The 16,292-nt window shown below is 37.6% G+C and overlaps 2 protein-coding genes and 1 long non-coding RNA gene across 12 annotated transcripts; 2 read left to right on the forward strand and 1 right to left on the reverse strand.

Annotated features, from left to right (window-relative positions):
• Positions 1-9,127: 9,127 nt before the first annotated feature.
• Positions 9,128-11,649, forward strand: Srp54 (splicing regulatory protein 54). Of its 2 annotated transcripts, XM_076314110.1 has the most exons (3): positions 9,128-9,538; positions 9,767-9,830; positions 9,942-11,649. In XM_076314110.1, exons 1-3 carry the CDS (start codon positions 9,509-9,511, stop codon positions 11,081-11,083), a joined length of 1,236 nt encoding a protein of 411 aa, XP_076170225.1. In that variant the 5' UTR covers positions 9,128-9,508; the 3' UTR covers positions 11,084-11,649. The 2 variants fall into 2 exon arrangements, with proteins under 2 accessions (XP_076170225.1, XP_076170224.1); XM_076314109.1 differs by having other exon boundaries at positions 9,140-9,830.
• On the reverse strand, positions 10,689-13,808 carry LOC143148147 (uncharacterized). Of its 9 annotated transcripts, XR_012992417.1 has the most exons (7): positions 13,057-13,808; positions 12,924-12,971; positions 12,387-12,628; positions 12,176-12,243; positions 11,893-12,101; positions 11,425-11,827; positions 10,689-11,362 (listed from the first exon to the last, which is right to left on the reverse strand). It is a non-coding gene; the product is annotated as an uncharacterized LOC143148147 (long non-coding RNA). The 9 variants fall into 9 exon arrangements; XR_012992413.1 differs by having other exon boundaries at positions 12,176-12,628; XR_012992414.1 differs by having other exon boundaries at positions 11,893-12,243; positions 13,057-13,634.
• On the forward strand, positions 13,475-15,978 carry Tsg101 (tumor susceptibility gene 101). The gene is made up of 8 exons (XM_076314111.1): positions 13,475-13,955; positions 14,060-14,144; positions 14,283-14,348; positions 14,437-14,600; positions 14,700-14,820; positions 14,886-15,118; positions 15,194-15,549; positions 15,620-15,978. Exons 1-8 carry the CDS (start codon positions 13,902-13,904, stop codon positions 15,804-15,806), a joined length of 1,266 nt encoding a protein of 421 aa, XP_076170226.1. The 5' UTR covers positions 13,475-13,901; the 3' UTR covers positions 15,807-15,978.
• Positions 15,979-16,292: the final 314 nt, after the last annotated feature.

A 16,292-nucleotide genomic window follows, 5' to 3' on the forward strand; every position in this document is an offset into this window, starting at 1 on the left:
ACGACAACGACAACGACAACGACAACGACAACGACAACGACAACGACAACGACAACGACAACGACAACGACAACGACAACGACAACGACAACGACAACGACAACGACAACGACAACGACAACGACAACGACAACGACAACGACAACGACAACGACAACGACAACGACAACGACAACGACAACGACAACGACAACGACAACGACAACGACAACGACAACGACAACGACAACGACAACGACAACGACAACGACAACGACAACGACAACGACAACGACAACGACAACGACAACGACAACGACAACGACAACGACAACGACAACGACAACGACAACGACGATGACGATGACCACGACGTTGACGACAACGACGATGACGATGACCACGACGTCGACGACAACGACGATGACGATGACGATGACGATGACGATGACGATGACGATGACGATGACGACCACGACAACGACAACGACAACGACAACGACAACGACAACGACAACGACAACGACAACGACAACGACAACGACAACGACAACGACAACGACAACGACAACGACAACGACGATGACGATGACCACGACGTCGACGACAACGACGATGACGATGACCACGACGTCAACGACAACGACGATGACGATGACGTCGACGACAACGACGATGACGATGACGACCACGACAACGACAACGACAACGACAACGACAACGACAACGACAACGACAACGACAACGACAACGACAACGACAACGACAACGACAACGACAACGACAACGACAACGACAACGACAACGACAACGACAACGATGACGATAACGATGAGAGATATAATAATAACAAATCTCTAAGTAACAACCGTAAAAAACTAGTCAGAAGCCGAATGAAAATATATCTATGCGCGCAGAGAGCGTGATTCAGCAAAAAAGAAAATCACGATTAATAATAAAGAATAATAATAATAATAAATAATGGAAATTAATAATAATAATAATAATGCTAGTAATAATATGTAATAATAATAATAATAATAATAATAGTAATAACTAAAGTGTAATTAACAAATAAGTAATAATAATCGATAAGTAATGAACGCCACGTCTCCCTCGGTACGTTATACATATTATGATTCTGCATCTCCGTTTGTACGCATTTTAACAAAGAAAAATTACTACAGGATATATTTAAAGAAGTAATGGGAAAAAGATGTATAAATAAAAATTACTATAATCTTAACGGTACTAGTTCAGATAAACATCCTGCCGAGTTGCCCCGGGTTATGCTAAGAGCCACCTGGCCCGCATTAAGAAAAAAAATATTACGTTTATAAGCACTAAGCGGAGCTAAACCGATCGCCTTACAGAATGGGACACGATAATAAGCAACAAAACTAAAAAGTATAAAAGAGACGATTAAACGCGTAAATATTATGTAAAACGAGAACACACACATACACGCGCGCGCGCGCGCTCACACAAAGTGCATATTGTGCAAATACATGTACACGCGATAATTCATATATACACGCGCGGAAAGGTGAATGGAAAGACATAGAGTGATAAACAAAAATAAACAAAGATAACACATAATAATCTATTTTTCGCCTGAGCAAAGTGATTCTATTAAAATAAACGTATTGTTAAATGAACAACCGCAAGGAAGAATGGGTAATTTTTCTAACGATGAAAAAGCACATACCGAAAGCTGCGAGAGTAAACCGTGTCTTTTTTCTGTTTTCATCCTTTGGAGAGAAACGAGAATTTTTGTAAACACACCTATTTCTATATTCAAACGTTTTTGTAAAAGTGTCGCTCCGCGACCACGAAAGGATCAAAATACACGATGTTACCAGAGCGCGGTCGTTCGCCGATCCTTGCACGAACTTGGCGCCTCGCGTCGAGAACCGCTCACAAATTGAAAAATAAAACGCGAGAACGAACTTTGGTATGTGTGCACACCAAACACGTACTTTTAAAACTTCGCCAAATTTCGTCGGCCACGATGAACACAACTGCTTCCTTCTCTTTGCGTTTATCGCCATTACACCATCCTTTTCGCCATCATTCTCGCGCTTTATTTCATTCGAACGAACTGGCTATCGTTCGACTACCTACCCTTTCTACCGCCTCCCCTCCACTTTAGCCTCCCCTTCAAGTTGAGAGTTTCTCCGAAAACAAACGCATCTTACGCGTTGATCCTCTAATCGAAATATTGAATGTAAACATAAATGCACCACTTGAGTACTCGGTGATTTCGATTTGTACCCTTTATCCACAACGAGTAATTAAACGCGTAGAGAAAAGTAAAGAGTCCGCTTCGGTTCGATGGTCGTGCCTCAATGTTTTGTATTAAAATGAAAATGTTGGTCGCTTACTAGAGCGAACGAGAGATCGCTCCAGATCGGCGGCCGACCGTCGCGTCGCTACGTTTCAATGTTTCCTTTAGCTGCTTCTAAAGAGGAGGCAAACGCGTAATGAGAAAACGGAACACGATCGGGGAAGTAAGCGAAGTAGAAAGAAGCTCGATTACGCGTAACAAACCGAGAGACTTTAACGAAGGAGTAAGAAAATGAATCGGAGATCGAGTACCGTGGAATCTCTACTATCCGAGCTAACGAGAAAACACAATCACGGAATACTCGTTTACCTCGTGTCGATCGTTGTATATTTAAAGAAATCTAACGAAAACGTTGTGGTCGACGAAAAGTTTAATTTATTTGGCGTTAACATAACGCTTATAAAAATTTGATCGCAAACTGTACAAAGTCACAGATTCGATATACAAACACACGACAAAATTTCAACTTGAACGGCATTGAAAAAAACACATACAGAGGGAATTTTCGGAAAAATGTACGCGTTCCATACAAGATGCGTACGCGTTACTTTTGTCTGCCGAGTTGCATACATTATTTAACGCGATAAACGTAGAATTTCCTTGTTTTCGGATCTCAAACGATCTAAGACGTTTTTCTAATACTGCAAACGTTCCGAAGATTTTTAACGAAAACATTTTTCAAGCTACCAATTATAAATTCTCCGACACTCTCACCCCTTCCCAATTTTCGAATTACCTCGTGTTATCGTTCTTATTATTATTATTGTTGTTGTTGTTAATTAGCGCTACACGTTTCCGTTGTGTAAAAGAATGTGTATTTTGCGAGGAGAGAATTTGGACGATGAAGGTTCTACCGTCAATGTAGTATGTATATATCGAGGCGCGGAATCGGAGTTCCGTTCGCAAGCCGGGTACCAAGGCACTCAGGGCAACGATTAATATCGATCAACTTATTTGTACGACGATATCTAGGCTATTTACGTTGTATGTCCACGATGCCGGAAAGGATATATAAAAAAAAAGTCGTTGCATTTGTAGACATTAAAAACAAAGTAAATAAACGAGGCGACATGCGTCGCCTTCTCTAAACGAGATATATAACATTTTGAATAAAAAAAATTACACACACACACACACACACGCGCGCGCGCACGCGCACGCGCGCACGCGCACGCGCGCACACACATATATACACACGCGCGTACATTACATAGCGATTACGGAGTATATAGGTGAAGAAGGAAACTTGTTTTCCCGCGGCTGGTCGCTTGAACGCGATTACGAAACTGCAAAATACCGTAATTTTTTGCAATCGATGTTTCGTTTTGCATGAAAATTCTCGATCTCGGCGACGCGGTTGTTTTCACGCGAGTTTTTTCGCGCTTACATTTAAGGCTACGTTTTAACTGAACAAAGGATAAAAAAAAATGTCAAATTCAATGTCTTTTTTTATCCTTTGTTTCTTTTGATCGGTCGGTCGGATTTGTCGCTGTACGACGTTCAGTTAAGACGCAGCCTTCAGATTTCTGGCGACTTCGATTCAATGTCGCGCTCGTAATCACGTCCACGGTGGCAGCCTCGTCGTTGTTTCGTATACAAGTTTCTGACGTAAAAAATGGGATTCCGTTGGTCACTGAAAGTAAAAATCACGGTAATTGGATTGTTTCGAGAGGGCCGAATAGCTAAGGAGGGAGGGCAGGGAGAGGTGAATTCAACACCCGACGCGAATAACATTGAAAACGAGACGCGTGGTATCAATGAAAACCCGAGACGCTTCGACGAGAATAACACCAACGAAACTCTTGTACGGAAAAATGAAATCTCATCGAAACTCGGAGGAATAGCCAAAAGACCTAGAAACGTAAATTGTTTATTAGACGTTGCTCAAACTGAAGGGAGACCAAAGAAAAACGATAAGAGAACCGCGCGTACTTACCGCTCTGTGTACGCGTGATGGTTAATCGGAGGGAAATTTTCATCGTGGTTGAACGAAAGGGCAAGAGAGAAACGAGAAAGCGATCGAGAATAACTGAAAACGGTAAACAGAATTTACTTCCAACTTGTCGATTAAAATCCATCAGTTCGAAAGGGAAAACGGAAACGAAGGAAGGAGGAAACTGATTACTACTTATCGATTAGCTGTAAACGTTATTAAGGACAGTCATGTAGTACTCGTATAGTCTATTTGTTAATGTTTCAAATATTTTATTAAATGTTGATATAATGTACTACGACATTCCTTGTTTGTGCCGGAATCCCCGCAATCTAGTCTTTAAACGAAAAGATAAGGAAAAAAAAGTCGAAGAAGCGAACTAGGGGGAAAAACGAGAGAGAGAGAAGATACGAAAGGAAAATAAAATATTAGTAAACGAGTGCTTCATCTGTGTCAGCTGATATAAGATTAAAAGAGGTACTTAAAAACGTTACTCAAGAATCGATCGATCGTCGGTCAGTCGTTCGTTAAAACCGAGAGCGAACCAGAAAGAGAAAATTAAGGGAAACGTCATTGAGACTAAGTGTATAGGCGTACGCATAATTATATTATACAGGGTGTCCCGTTCGAAACATGCCGCCTTAATGTCTCGACTATTTTAAGTAATAGGGAAGAGTTGCATACCTTCGATGTAAACGTAACACGATGACAATTGTTTCGTTGCGGACGGAAGCATAGAGAAATTTTCATCTTCGTTTGTTTGTTCGTTTTGTCTTTCTTTTTATCGAACCTTGAATCTTTCACGGCGAAATAATTTCGATAATTTCGATAAAGCAACGAACTTTGAGAATTACAGTTCGTATCGAGGCACATCCATCCTAAAACCAATGGTCTGTGTCCAGCGGGAGATCCTGTATACCTCGATAGTTCCCTACACGATGCCTTCGTACAGTCGAGTCGGCAATTCGCACATGTAAACACACGAGACGCAAAAGTCGAGCCGATTTACAATAGAAAAAAAGAAGAAAAGAGAGAAGGTAGGAGCTTAGGTGAACGAACGAAAGAGGTTTGAAAGGTGAAACGAGGAGGTGAGAGATATTTTGTTACGTACGTATATGTATACTAGCTGTATCGCGCCTGTCAACGAGATCCCTCGAAAGTATTTTCTCACTGGCGTGAATGATCTTCTAAATCGTTGGAAAATTTCCCCGAGGAAAAAATAACGCGCGCGACAAACGCCCGTGACCCGTTCACTTCTCGGCGCCACGGCGAGTTTCGGTGAGCCATTGTGCCCAAGGTTTCGAATTGTCTCCAACGATCTAGACGCGACTCGTCGCGTCCCTCGGTTCTTCGAACGATTCGAGAATCGCTCCCCGCTCGCGATTCGATTTAACCGGACAACCCTTCGACGGCCTTCCGAACGTAATGTTCACCGGAACTCCGACGATCTTTCCCGCGCCTTACTCGATACACACCTTGGTATCGCTAACCAAGATCGTTGCGTCCGCGAGAACGCGACGCTCGAGGCGAGGAAAATTGAACGGATCGACGCGAGCGTGCCATTCTTTTACGCACGAGGGGTTGACTGGCGTTTGCGACGTGGAAATCGGTAACGGTAGCGAACAGGTGAAACTCGAGAAAGAAAAACGGTAAGAATCTGCGAGAACCAGGGAATTCGAGAAACTCGGACGATGATGGTTAATAGCTAGGGGAGGAGGAGGAACATTTTATAAGAAATCTCGGTCCGCTACGCGCCAACTGGGCTAGAGAACGATCGCGCAAGATTCTTCTCTAACTAGTTGTAATATTGAAAACGCGAATAACTTTGTAACGTTTCGTAAATAAATTGGCATATCGGCATTACCAATCGGGAGAAGGGAAGAGGGAGAGAGAGAGAGAGAGAGAGAGAGAGAGAGAGAGAGAGAGAGAGAGAGAGAGAGAGAGAGAGAGAGAGAGAGAGAGAGAGAGAGAGAGAAAGACACCTTCCCTCCGGAAAATAAAACGCGAATAGGAACGCGAAACCGAACGCGAAACCGAAACCGAAACCGAAACCGAAAGGTAACGAGAAAATGGAAGAGATATAAGTCAGAGAACGATGAAGGAAAACGAAAGACGCGTAAATAATTATCCTCACTTCTTCATCGATGAACGCTCTGCTGGTTTGGAGCTGTAGTCATATCGTTAGTGTATAAGTCTGTATGTGACGATGTTAATTATTGTAATATACTGAAAAAGAGCAAGATGAAAAAAGAGAACAAACAAACAAACAAACAAACAAACAAACAAACAAACAAACAAACAAACAAACGAACAAAAACGAAACCATTATTGTACTACTTAGGAGCATCTCGAATGAAAATTAAAGACGGGAGGGTATATTTAACGGAGAACAGAGAAACGGATAACGACGCGCTGTTCGTCTGGTATTACTGGGCATGTGCTTCGAACAAAATAGATTTTTTATAAACCGTGAAAAAAAATCTGTTTCTGATCTTTATCAGTGAATAATTCTCATACTCGAGACTTAACTCTCTCCGTTTGTGTTTTTCGCAACGTGAACCGCTTTTACTTGAGAGAACGAGAGAATGAGAATGAGCGAGAAGAAAGCAAAGGAACGAGAGAGTGAGAGAAAATACGTGCAAGGGTGAAGATGAAAGCGAGAGGGACAGAGTGAACGCGACCGGGAGAGAGAGTGAGAGAGAATGACCGAGAAGGTAAAGATGAGACGAGAAACGGAGTGAAAGGAAGAAAATGAGGAAGAACACAAGAGAGAGACGCAATCGCACCTCGACCGAATTTAAACCTATAATTTCCTCTCACACCTCTGCGCAGTGTTTTGGGCCTTTCCGTCCAATACGCGATGTACCACTGTCATTATTTATTTAATTTTTGCAATCTACGTACAATAAAATTGTTGTTGCTGAAACGATAAGTGTAAATGTGTATACTGTACATTCAACCTTCGTTTAAAGAAAAAAGAACTCGTTATTAAGGTCTCACTGGACCAGGATTCCTGCCGTCCTGGCGTGTGTTGTAACTGTACATGTACATATACATGCGTATTTTTTAATATCAGACGGTAATTTACTCGATAATTAGGGTCGCTTATTAGAGTATATATGTATGTATTCCTCGCATACATACGTACATACATGAATATAATATACATGTGTGTGCACGCGCACGGGCAAGCGCACACGCGCGATTTACATACACGCATGTATGTATATTTATACATATATGTACACGCATATACGGAGAACAAAAACAAAAAAAAGGAAAAAAAACGAAAGAAAAGAAATGAATGAGGGCAACATTCCCGACGCCGATGTCTGCGATGAACGAACTCCGAAAGGAATAAAGCACTTTCACGTAGCATCGTGTTTCTATCGCTGTTTCTCCAATTACCACCGATCTCTCCTAATTCTTTAATAACGCTCCTCTCCTAAAATTCCTTACATTATTGTACCGCTTTTCAGGCTTTCTATTCTTGAAAAATACAACGATAGACATTACTCTTTCCTTTGTACGAAAAAGAATCGTAAATTAATTTACGATCTCAGATCCCGATTTCCTTTTTTAACGCGTGTCCTGTTTTGCGGACCAACAGCTTCGTGATTTCGTCTTCTCGTACTAACCGCGCTTACTGAAAAAATAAACAACGCCACCGGATCGAATCGGCTCGAACTTTCTATTTACCATGGACGCCTGGTACATAGAATACAAACGCACGGTTACCGTCAGCGTCTGCCCTCTATTAGCGGTACAAAGAAATTCTATCCCTAGATTTTCTCGAGGTGCAGACGAGTCCATCGGTATTTGACGAAACCCGTTCCAACACCACTCAAGGGATTCTTATACGTCTCCTCGTTTATAAAAATAGCAACTTTTATCAACTCTGATGCGTTTCGATAAATTAATTCCCAATATCGCGAATAGCTTTCTTTCTTTCCTTTTTTACTCCCTTCCCTTTATAGAATCCTAGAATACGAGGAAAACAAAAGAGGTCCGATAACAAATGGATCCGATGATAAATAGTATTTGAACATTTTTATTAAGCTGCTGGAATGGCTGTAACTTTGAAAATACTCTTAGTTTCGTCTTACTAAAATGTTGCAAGTTCTATCTGTGAGAATAAATCAAACTTATTCTTACAATATTTTTCGAAACTAATCAACTTTTAACGTTTACTACCTTTACCGACTTCGGTGGATCGATTGAATTTAGTCTCTAGAATCACCGTATTTAAACGAAGAGGCCGCTCCGAAACCACAAAATTCGATTCGATTGATATATTTTGGATCGTGCGGTCTCAATTTTCATAAGATAAATCGTCTATTCTACGTCTGTGCTCACGAGCCCCCAGTCGGTATGACAAGAAAAAACATTGTCCGCAAAGTTTGTTTCACACCCGTAATACATATTCTCGTTACGATAAAAATTTTTTTAAAGATACCAAAGTCACTGGATACATACATCTAGTGACTTTAACTCGAAACTGTACCACAATAACTGCTATTCCGGTATCCCCTGCCACGAAACCTTGATGGTTGATGCATGTTAATGTATGTTGAGATCGCAGCCCAATTAGAATGTTTATTTCCCTCTAATATGTTTTTCTCTATATATTAAATATAATTATACCATTATACTTATTATACATTATAGCGTTACAATTATTTTGTTATACTGGTATATTTGCTAATAATTATTATGTGTAGATACATTATAAAAAGTCTTCAAAGTACGAATATATAACGACCACAAAACTTTCAATTGGCATAATGACTCACGTTTTACCAATCGGAAGTCTTTGCACACCGTGACCCACCGACAAACTGACAAATTTTTTATCGGTCACTACATTGAATAATTATCTCTGAATCATAATAATTTATTCATAATTCAAAGTATAAAATTTCTTATGTTCGAATCTCGTTTCGTTTCAAGTTCCATAATTATTTGTTCAAGAGAGAAAAGTAATTGAATAAGAACAATTACGCGTATCTACATTCATTGATGCTACATTAAGTATAATTAAGGCTATCCAGCACCTGTTCAACGACTTGAAACCCTCTAGCAAGTCCAAGATAAAACGTAATTCTTTTTCTTCCGTAGTACTACTAACAGATGGCGGGCACAATCAGCGGCCATATTTTGTGTCAAAAAATGCTCCCGTAGCAGACAGTTCGTACTCCTCTACTTTGAGGCCCTCTAATTGAGGAAAGTCACAGAAAATCGTAGAAAGAATGGCGGTTGGATCGACGAAAGTGGTGCAGGTAACTAATATTGCGCCTCAAGCGACTAAAGATCAAATGCAAACCTTGTTCGGGTACCTCGGAAAAATAGAGGATATCAGATTGTATCCTACTATACGGGATGTCGCGGTACCCGTCCAGTCTCGTATTTGCTACATAAAATTCCATGATCAAGGATGCGTCGCGGTTGCCCAGCACATGACAAATACTGTTTTCATTGATCGTGCACTGATCGTAATCCCTTATCAGAATGGAGACATTCCGGACGAACAAAGAGCCCTCGAACTCACAAATAATGGCACGGTTGTTCCGGGTAGGTACTAATAATGAAATAATTTTTCTAAAATCATGTTTAATATTTGTTTTTACCAATGTTATAATTCTGTTGTAAACTATATTTTCTATCGTCTATATATTTCCTTAGGTCTCTATCCTTCTGAACCTAAACTACCGCCAAATTTTGTAAATGCCATCGAAGGAATTCCACCAAATCATGTCATCACTACTATAGATCCAAAACTGGAATCGAACGGTTTGCCACCTTATCCACATTTACCCGGTCACTTGGATAGCAGAAGGATAGAGGAAATTAGGAGAACGTTGGTCCTTGCTAACTTAGATCCTTCCATGACAACGGACCAACTATTAGACTTCTTCAGTACTAACAATGTCGAAGTTAAATATCTACGTATGTGTACTAGAGATTCCGACTCTGAACATTATGCACTGGTAGAGCTATCGGAACAAGCAACTGTAGTGTCTGCGTTATTATTTAATGGAAAAATGCTTATGGACAGGCCCATTAAAATTTACCATTCGACGCAAGCGATAGCTAAACCAGAAGCGAAGAGTAACGAAGCAGCGCAGAAAGAAATTGAAGAGGCTATGTCCCGAGTGAAAGAAGCCCACAATTTAATATCGGCAGCGATAGATCCTATGATTGGTATGTTGTCAAAGGATAAACGAAGTCGTAGCGGTTCTCGCAGCCGAAAGTCTCGCTCGAGATCAAGGGGGCGCAGTAGACGATCCAGATCGCGCAAAAGATCACGTTCCCGTCATAGACGTTCACGTTCGCGTCATCGGCGAAGATCAAGATCTCGATCGAAACGTTCCCGTTCCAAAGAACGCAGGCGAAAGTCTCCGTCGCGCAGGAGAAGCAGTTCTCGTGGTCGGCATCGTTCTCGTTCTCGGTCCCGGCGTTCTCGATCTCGTAGATCAAGATCCAGATCGAAAGATCGCAAAAAAAGGTCCCCACGGCGACGAAGCCGATCAAGATCTCGCAGTAAACGCTCAAAATCAAAGTCCAGACGATCTAGATCCAAGTCTAAGTCCAGATCCTCGAAATCAAAGTATTCTGAGAAGTCTAGAGATAAGGATAAGGAAAGAAGGAGTAAAGATAAATCGGACAATGGAAAGAAGAGTGACGGTGATAAAGCTGATAAGGAAAAAAGCGAAAAGAAGTCCAGTAAAGAAAAGAAGTCGGAGAAAGAGTCAAAGTCCGATGAAAAGAATAGAAACACGTCCGAAAATAACGAAACAAAAGAGAAAACAGAGTCTGAAAATTAAATTTTGGCAAATCACGGTCTATACAAAGTTCATTTTGTTAATTTAATGTTACGATATACCGTAATGTATTGATCAATAAAAAAATTCACAAATATAAAACTTTCGAAGCTCTTGTAACTTGTACGTACATGCAAGGTCACTTATATCGGTGTTGTAATAACGTACACGGTATAAATTTTTTTTTAAACAGCTATTTTCATAAGCATCACTCTTTTTTCTGGTTTTTATGGTTTAGAATCTTTGTTGTTTTCCTTGCTTTGTGCGAAATACGAACCCAATCTATAAGATAAGTTTACAAAGAATATGTACACTTGCATATACAAGTTGTTAAATTACTTTACCTTGAATCGTTCATATGTATTGCTTCATTTTCTTCGTCGCTTTCAATCTTCACTGACGCAAGATTGAAGAAGCAATTTTTTTACGCATTTTCTATGATTTATCTTCTCTTTAAGACCATCCGAAGTATACATACGTACTAAATGTGTTAAATACTACTCAGTCATTTAAACGGATATATACTTTAATATATCGCAAAAATATAATAAATGGTTTGTCTTTAGGTATTAATTTTGTAATTCTTTCTAACAATGTAATTTACTACATTGTTACTTATGAGTGCTCCTGAATTATCAAAAACCGTTGTCATCTCAATGATACTTTCTAGTTCATTAAATTCTATTGACAAACCTTGACATTACCAAATTTCCAAACCATTTACAGCATACTAATCGTTTAAATTTACTATAATGAGAAATCAACATCAATTGACTGCTCAAGGCTACTACGGAATCATCCCCATTACATACCATTTGATTACCCTCGGTACTTTACCATTCTCTTTACTTAAATCTGCAAGCATCTGTGTCTCAAATGGCAAGACAAACTGATGTGAACTCACGCATGATGTATTCATTGCATCGATTAAGTGGATCTATTTCCAAAAATGTCGATAATGCATTCGGGTATTGAAAATCCAAATATATCAATACCGCAACAATTATTACACACTCTATATCTGGAACGATATAATTAGAAATTATTTTTACACATAAAATCAAATTTAATTTTTGTCTAACAGTTTGCAATTACTGTCAATGTCACTTGTATGTCACCCATTTAGAAACAACAAACTTGTTCACACTACTGGTGAGGTTTACCTGAAAATAAGTTGAAACACTATGCTATTTAGATTATTTTGAATGAAAAAACCTCACCAATCCGCAAGTAATATTCTCACGAAAGTATAATGAGAAGTATAACAATTTTAAGCATTATCAATGAATAATTCTCCTGTGCATACCTTATCACTCTTGACATTCAATCGTTAAATGCAGAGAAATCGAGATACTCTTGATATACCTGTCTATTCCCCTCATTTCTCAATACTTGTTCATTCATGAACGCAGACTAACATCATCCGAAAGTGTTGACCAAAGTATGTATATTTGTACGGCACTATCTTCGAAAAGTATTACAAGAGAGATTGAATTATGCACACTAACTCATACAATGCAAATTAATTATAAGCTACCAGATATCACCCTGAAATATGTAGCGTATCAACTCACAGTCTATAAAAATATATTGACTAGTATGCATGTGGCAAATGATTATCTATTTCAATAAATTTATCATAAGCATATTAAAGCAATAATGATAATAATAATAATAATTTATTAGAAATGTACCACACCAAAATCTTTCATTGTAGTTAATAGTTGTACATTATATCATTATCATAAATTTTATTAACAATAAAATTTATATTTGAATTATTTGAAATAAATACCATCCTTTATATATAGCAAGAAAGAATATTCTGTAAATCAATTCTTACTAATTAACAAACATCCCCATTGCATTGCTGGGCGTCACTTTCACCAACCTATAAATACTCTTCAAATATAATTCATTTATATGGCATTTAAAAATCTTTAAAATGGATTGAATAGTTAGTATAATATAGTTACCCGTTTTCTGGAGTAACCCATTATGATACTGAGATAAGCGATTTCTATAACAACAAAAAATAAAATAAAAGTTGTTTCTTTGTCACATCTGTCACCGACAATTCGATGCATATTAAAATGAAAAAGCTTCGATTCTACCACAATTAAACATCACCATTTATTAAAAATTACACTAATCGCAATTTTAGATTTTAAAATATTCACTTGATGGTTACAATTTTTATTCGAGTTTCTACAACAAAAATAGACAAAATGATAATGGAACGGTTACAACTATCTCATTTCCCTTTTCGTTTATTCTTAAATATTTTACTCAGACTTTCCTCATGATTAATTAAACCGAATTTTATTTTAACGTGTCTTCGCTTAAAATGCGCGCCAATCAGTGGCAGCACTACGCACACAGTAGTAGTCATGTGTGTCACCAATTGCTTTCAATAGATTTCCTTATTCTCTGATTCTAAGTTGTCAGCAAAAATTGTGGTATTTATAATCTTCAAGTGCTTTAGGGCATGTAAAGGCATGCTTCAAAGTATCTTAAATGACAGATGAATCAGTGAACGTAATTGGTACATTCATTTGTGAATCGAGAAATATATAACAATTAAAGCAGACCGATGTTATCGTTTCACGGTTATGTACGGATAACAGTGAAAACATAGATTTGAAGTTTCTACGCATCCAGAAAGAAAACAAAATATAATTGATCGATTGATTGACTCACGAAGAACTTATAACAAGTTTCAACCGGACGCTTAATATTAATAGAAGAATATTCGTGTATGGAATAAAAACTTTTATCTTTCATTTTTTCTACGGTGAATCGTATTAAAACACCAGGTTAAATGGTGAAGATGACACCTCTAGATGAAGGAAAGATGAGGCAAGGTTTATCAAAAGTATGTATTTCTTCCGTATGTGCGCAATCAGAGTTTTATCGATATTTATGTTGAACATAGATCTTTTAATAACATCATGATGTACAAGGCATTTTATTTTCTAGTATCAAAATCCAGACATTACGAGAAAACATGTCATTAGCGTTCTGAATCTTTACAGAAATTTGCAATGCGAAGTAGATTCGTTTAGTAAGTACTTGCTAACATGCTTTAGTTCACATTTCTCTAATACTTTTATACATCATTCAATGCATATTTTGAAAGAACTTCTATTAACACTAATATGAATTTGTTTATTTATTTCATTTATGTATTGTTCTATACCAGTATTTAATGATGGATCGTGTAAAGAACTATTCAATTTACAAGGAACAATACCTGTGTCTTATAAAGGTAACATAATCTACCTTTCTCTGTGAAAATAATGATAATTGTAAAAAATTATATGATAAAGATAAGTTATATTTCAATACATGTTCAGGTACTTGTTACAATATTCCTGTATGTATATGGCTTATGGATACACATCCAAATAATGCACCAATGTGTTATGTTAAGCCCACTGCTGACATGAAAATTAAAATCAGCATGTTTGTTGATCATAATGGAAAGATTTATTTACCTTACCTTCACGATTGGCTACCAGTAAGTAATTTGCATTATAGAAATATACCTATGTGTACATTTTATTGTTTAGTATTCTATAACATCTTTTTAACAACTATAAATTTATTGTACGTTCAGCACTCATCCGACTTACTCAGTCTAATACAAATAATGATTGTGACCTTTGGGGAACAACCTCCTGTTTATGCTAAACAGCGACAAGACACCCAATCAAGTTCTACACCTTATCCTGTACAACGTAAGATAATCTAAATTGTAATTATTTTGTTAAATTCCAATACTAACAAATGAAAACTTGTACAGCTTTCATGCATGTGCTTGGAAATACAGGAAGTGGATCTCGTATACCTGGTTCTAATTTTCCACCATATCTGCAAAATTCTCAATATACCGGTAAAAGTAATGTATATCCTCCATATATGCCTACGGCATCCTCTAGATTTCCATATCAAGGTTATGGATCTTATGGTGGAACTGCTTCAAATTATCCAACACAAGGATATAGTTCTTTTCCATATCCTTCAACAACACAGCCAGTGAGTTAAAAATTTTAATAAATGAAACGTATTATTTTCTATTGGAATACCTATCACTTTTTTATGATTTATAAGTCTCCGACGATACCTGGTACTGCTGGTGGATCAGGCACAATTACAGAAGAACATATTAGAGCATCTTTATTATCAGCAGTGGAAGACAAATTAAGACGGAGGCTCAAAGAACAATTCTCGCAATTGTTAGCTGAACTAGAAACATTACGTCGAACACAACAAGAACTTACGAGTGGATCCGACCATCTTAATATTTTGTTTGATAAACTAAAAAGAGAGAAAGCCGAACTCGAAAAGAATATAAATATACTTCAAGATAAAGAGGCTGAATTAGAAAAAGAAATTTCAAAGCTATCCGACAATCAGTCGATAGATGTTGACGAAGCTGTTACCACGATCGCACCGCTTTACAAACAGTAAGCATTTAGAAAATGGTGTCTTCGTTAATTTCTTTAATAACGCACATTATTCCTTAATTGATTACAGGATGTTGAATGCGTTTGCAGAAGAGGCTGCTACAGAGGACGCTATATACTATCTTGGTGAAGGTTTACGTTGCGGTATCATAGATTTGGATGCGTTCCTAAAGCAAGTACGGCAACTCTCGCGCAGGCAATTCATGCTCAGAGCACTCATGCAACGCTGTCGCCAAAAAGCAGGACTGGCTGGTTAAATAATATATTTAATTTTTATAAAGTTGCGCTATTTAATATTTTATTTTATTACAAATGATGTATTCAAAATGATTTATGAAAATCTTATATTAAATAGAGGCATATAAATACATTGAAAAAGGAAGGAATTATCATCGCAAGTCTAGAAAGTATTCCTTATAGATTGAATACTATGTGTTAGCATATTTTTGTTTCATATTGTATACTTCTTTTTTCTTTTCTTTTTTTTTTTTCTTTTTTTTTTTTTTTTTTTTTGTAACAAAAGAAATCAGAAATGAAGCTTTTTTACATAAAATGAAACAAAAAATGTTATACAGATATATGTGAAAGAATAAACAAAGGTTTAAGAATTACAGTTAGACTAAACGTCTTTGTTTAACCAAATTATATTTCTAAATGCAATATACTCAAAATATTTCTGTAAGAGCATACTTTTAAATTTAATTCTTTTCATATTATAAAAAAATAATGTAACTAAAGTAGCA

The sequence above is a fragment of the Ptiloglossa arizonensis genome, chromosome 6 (assembly GCF_051014685.1).
Source record: "Ptiloglossa arizonensis isolate GNS036 chromosome 6, iyPtiAriz1_principal, whole genome shotgun sequence".
Taxonomy (NCBI): Eukaryota; Metazoa; Arthropoda; class Insecta; order Hymenoptera; family Colletidae; genus Ptiloglossa; species Ptiloglossa arizonensis.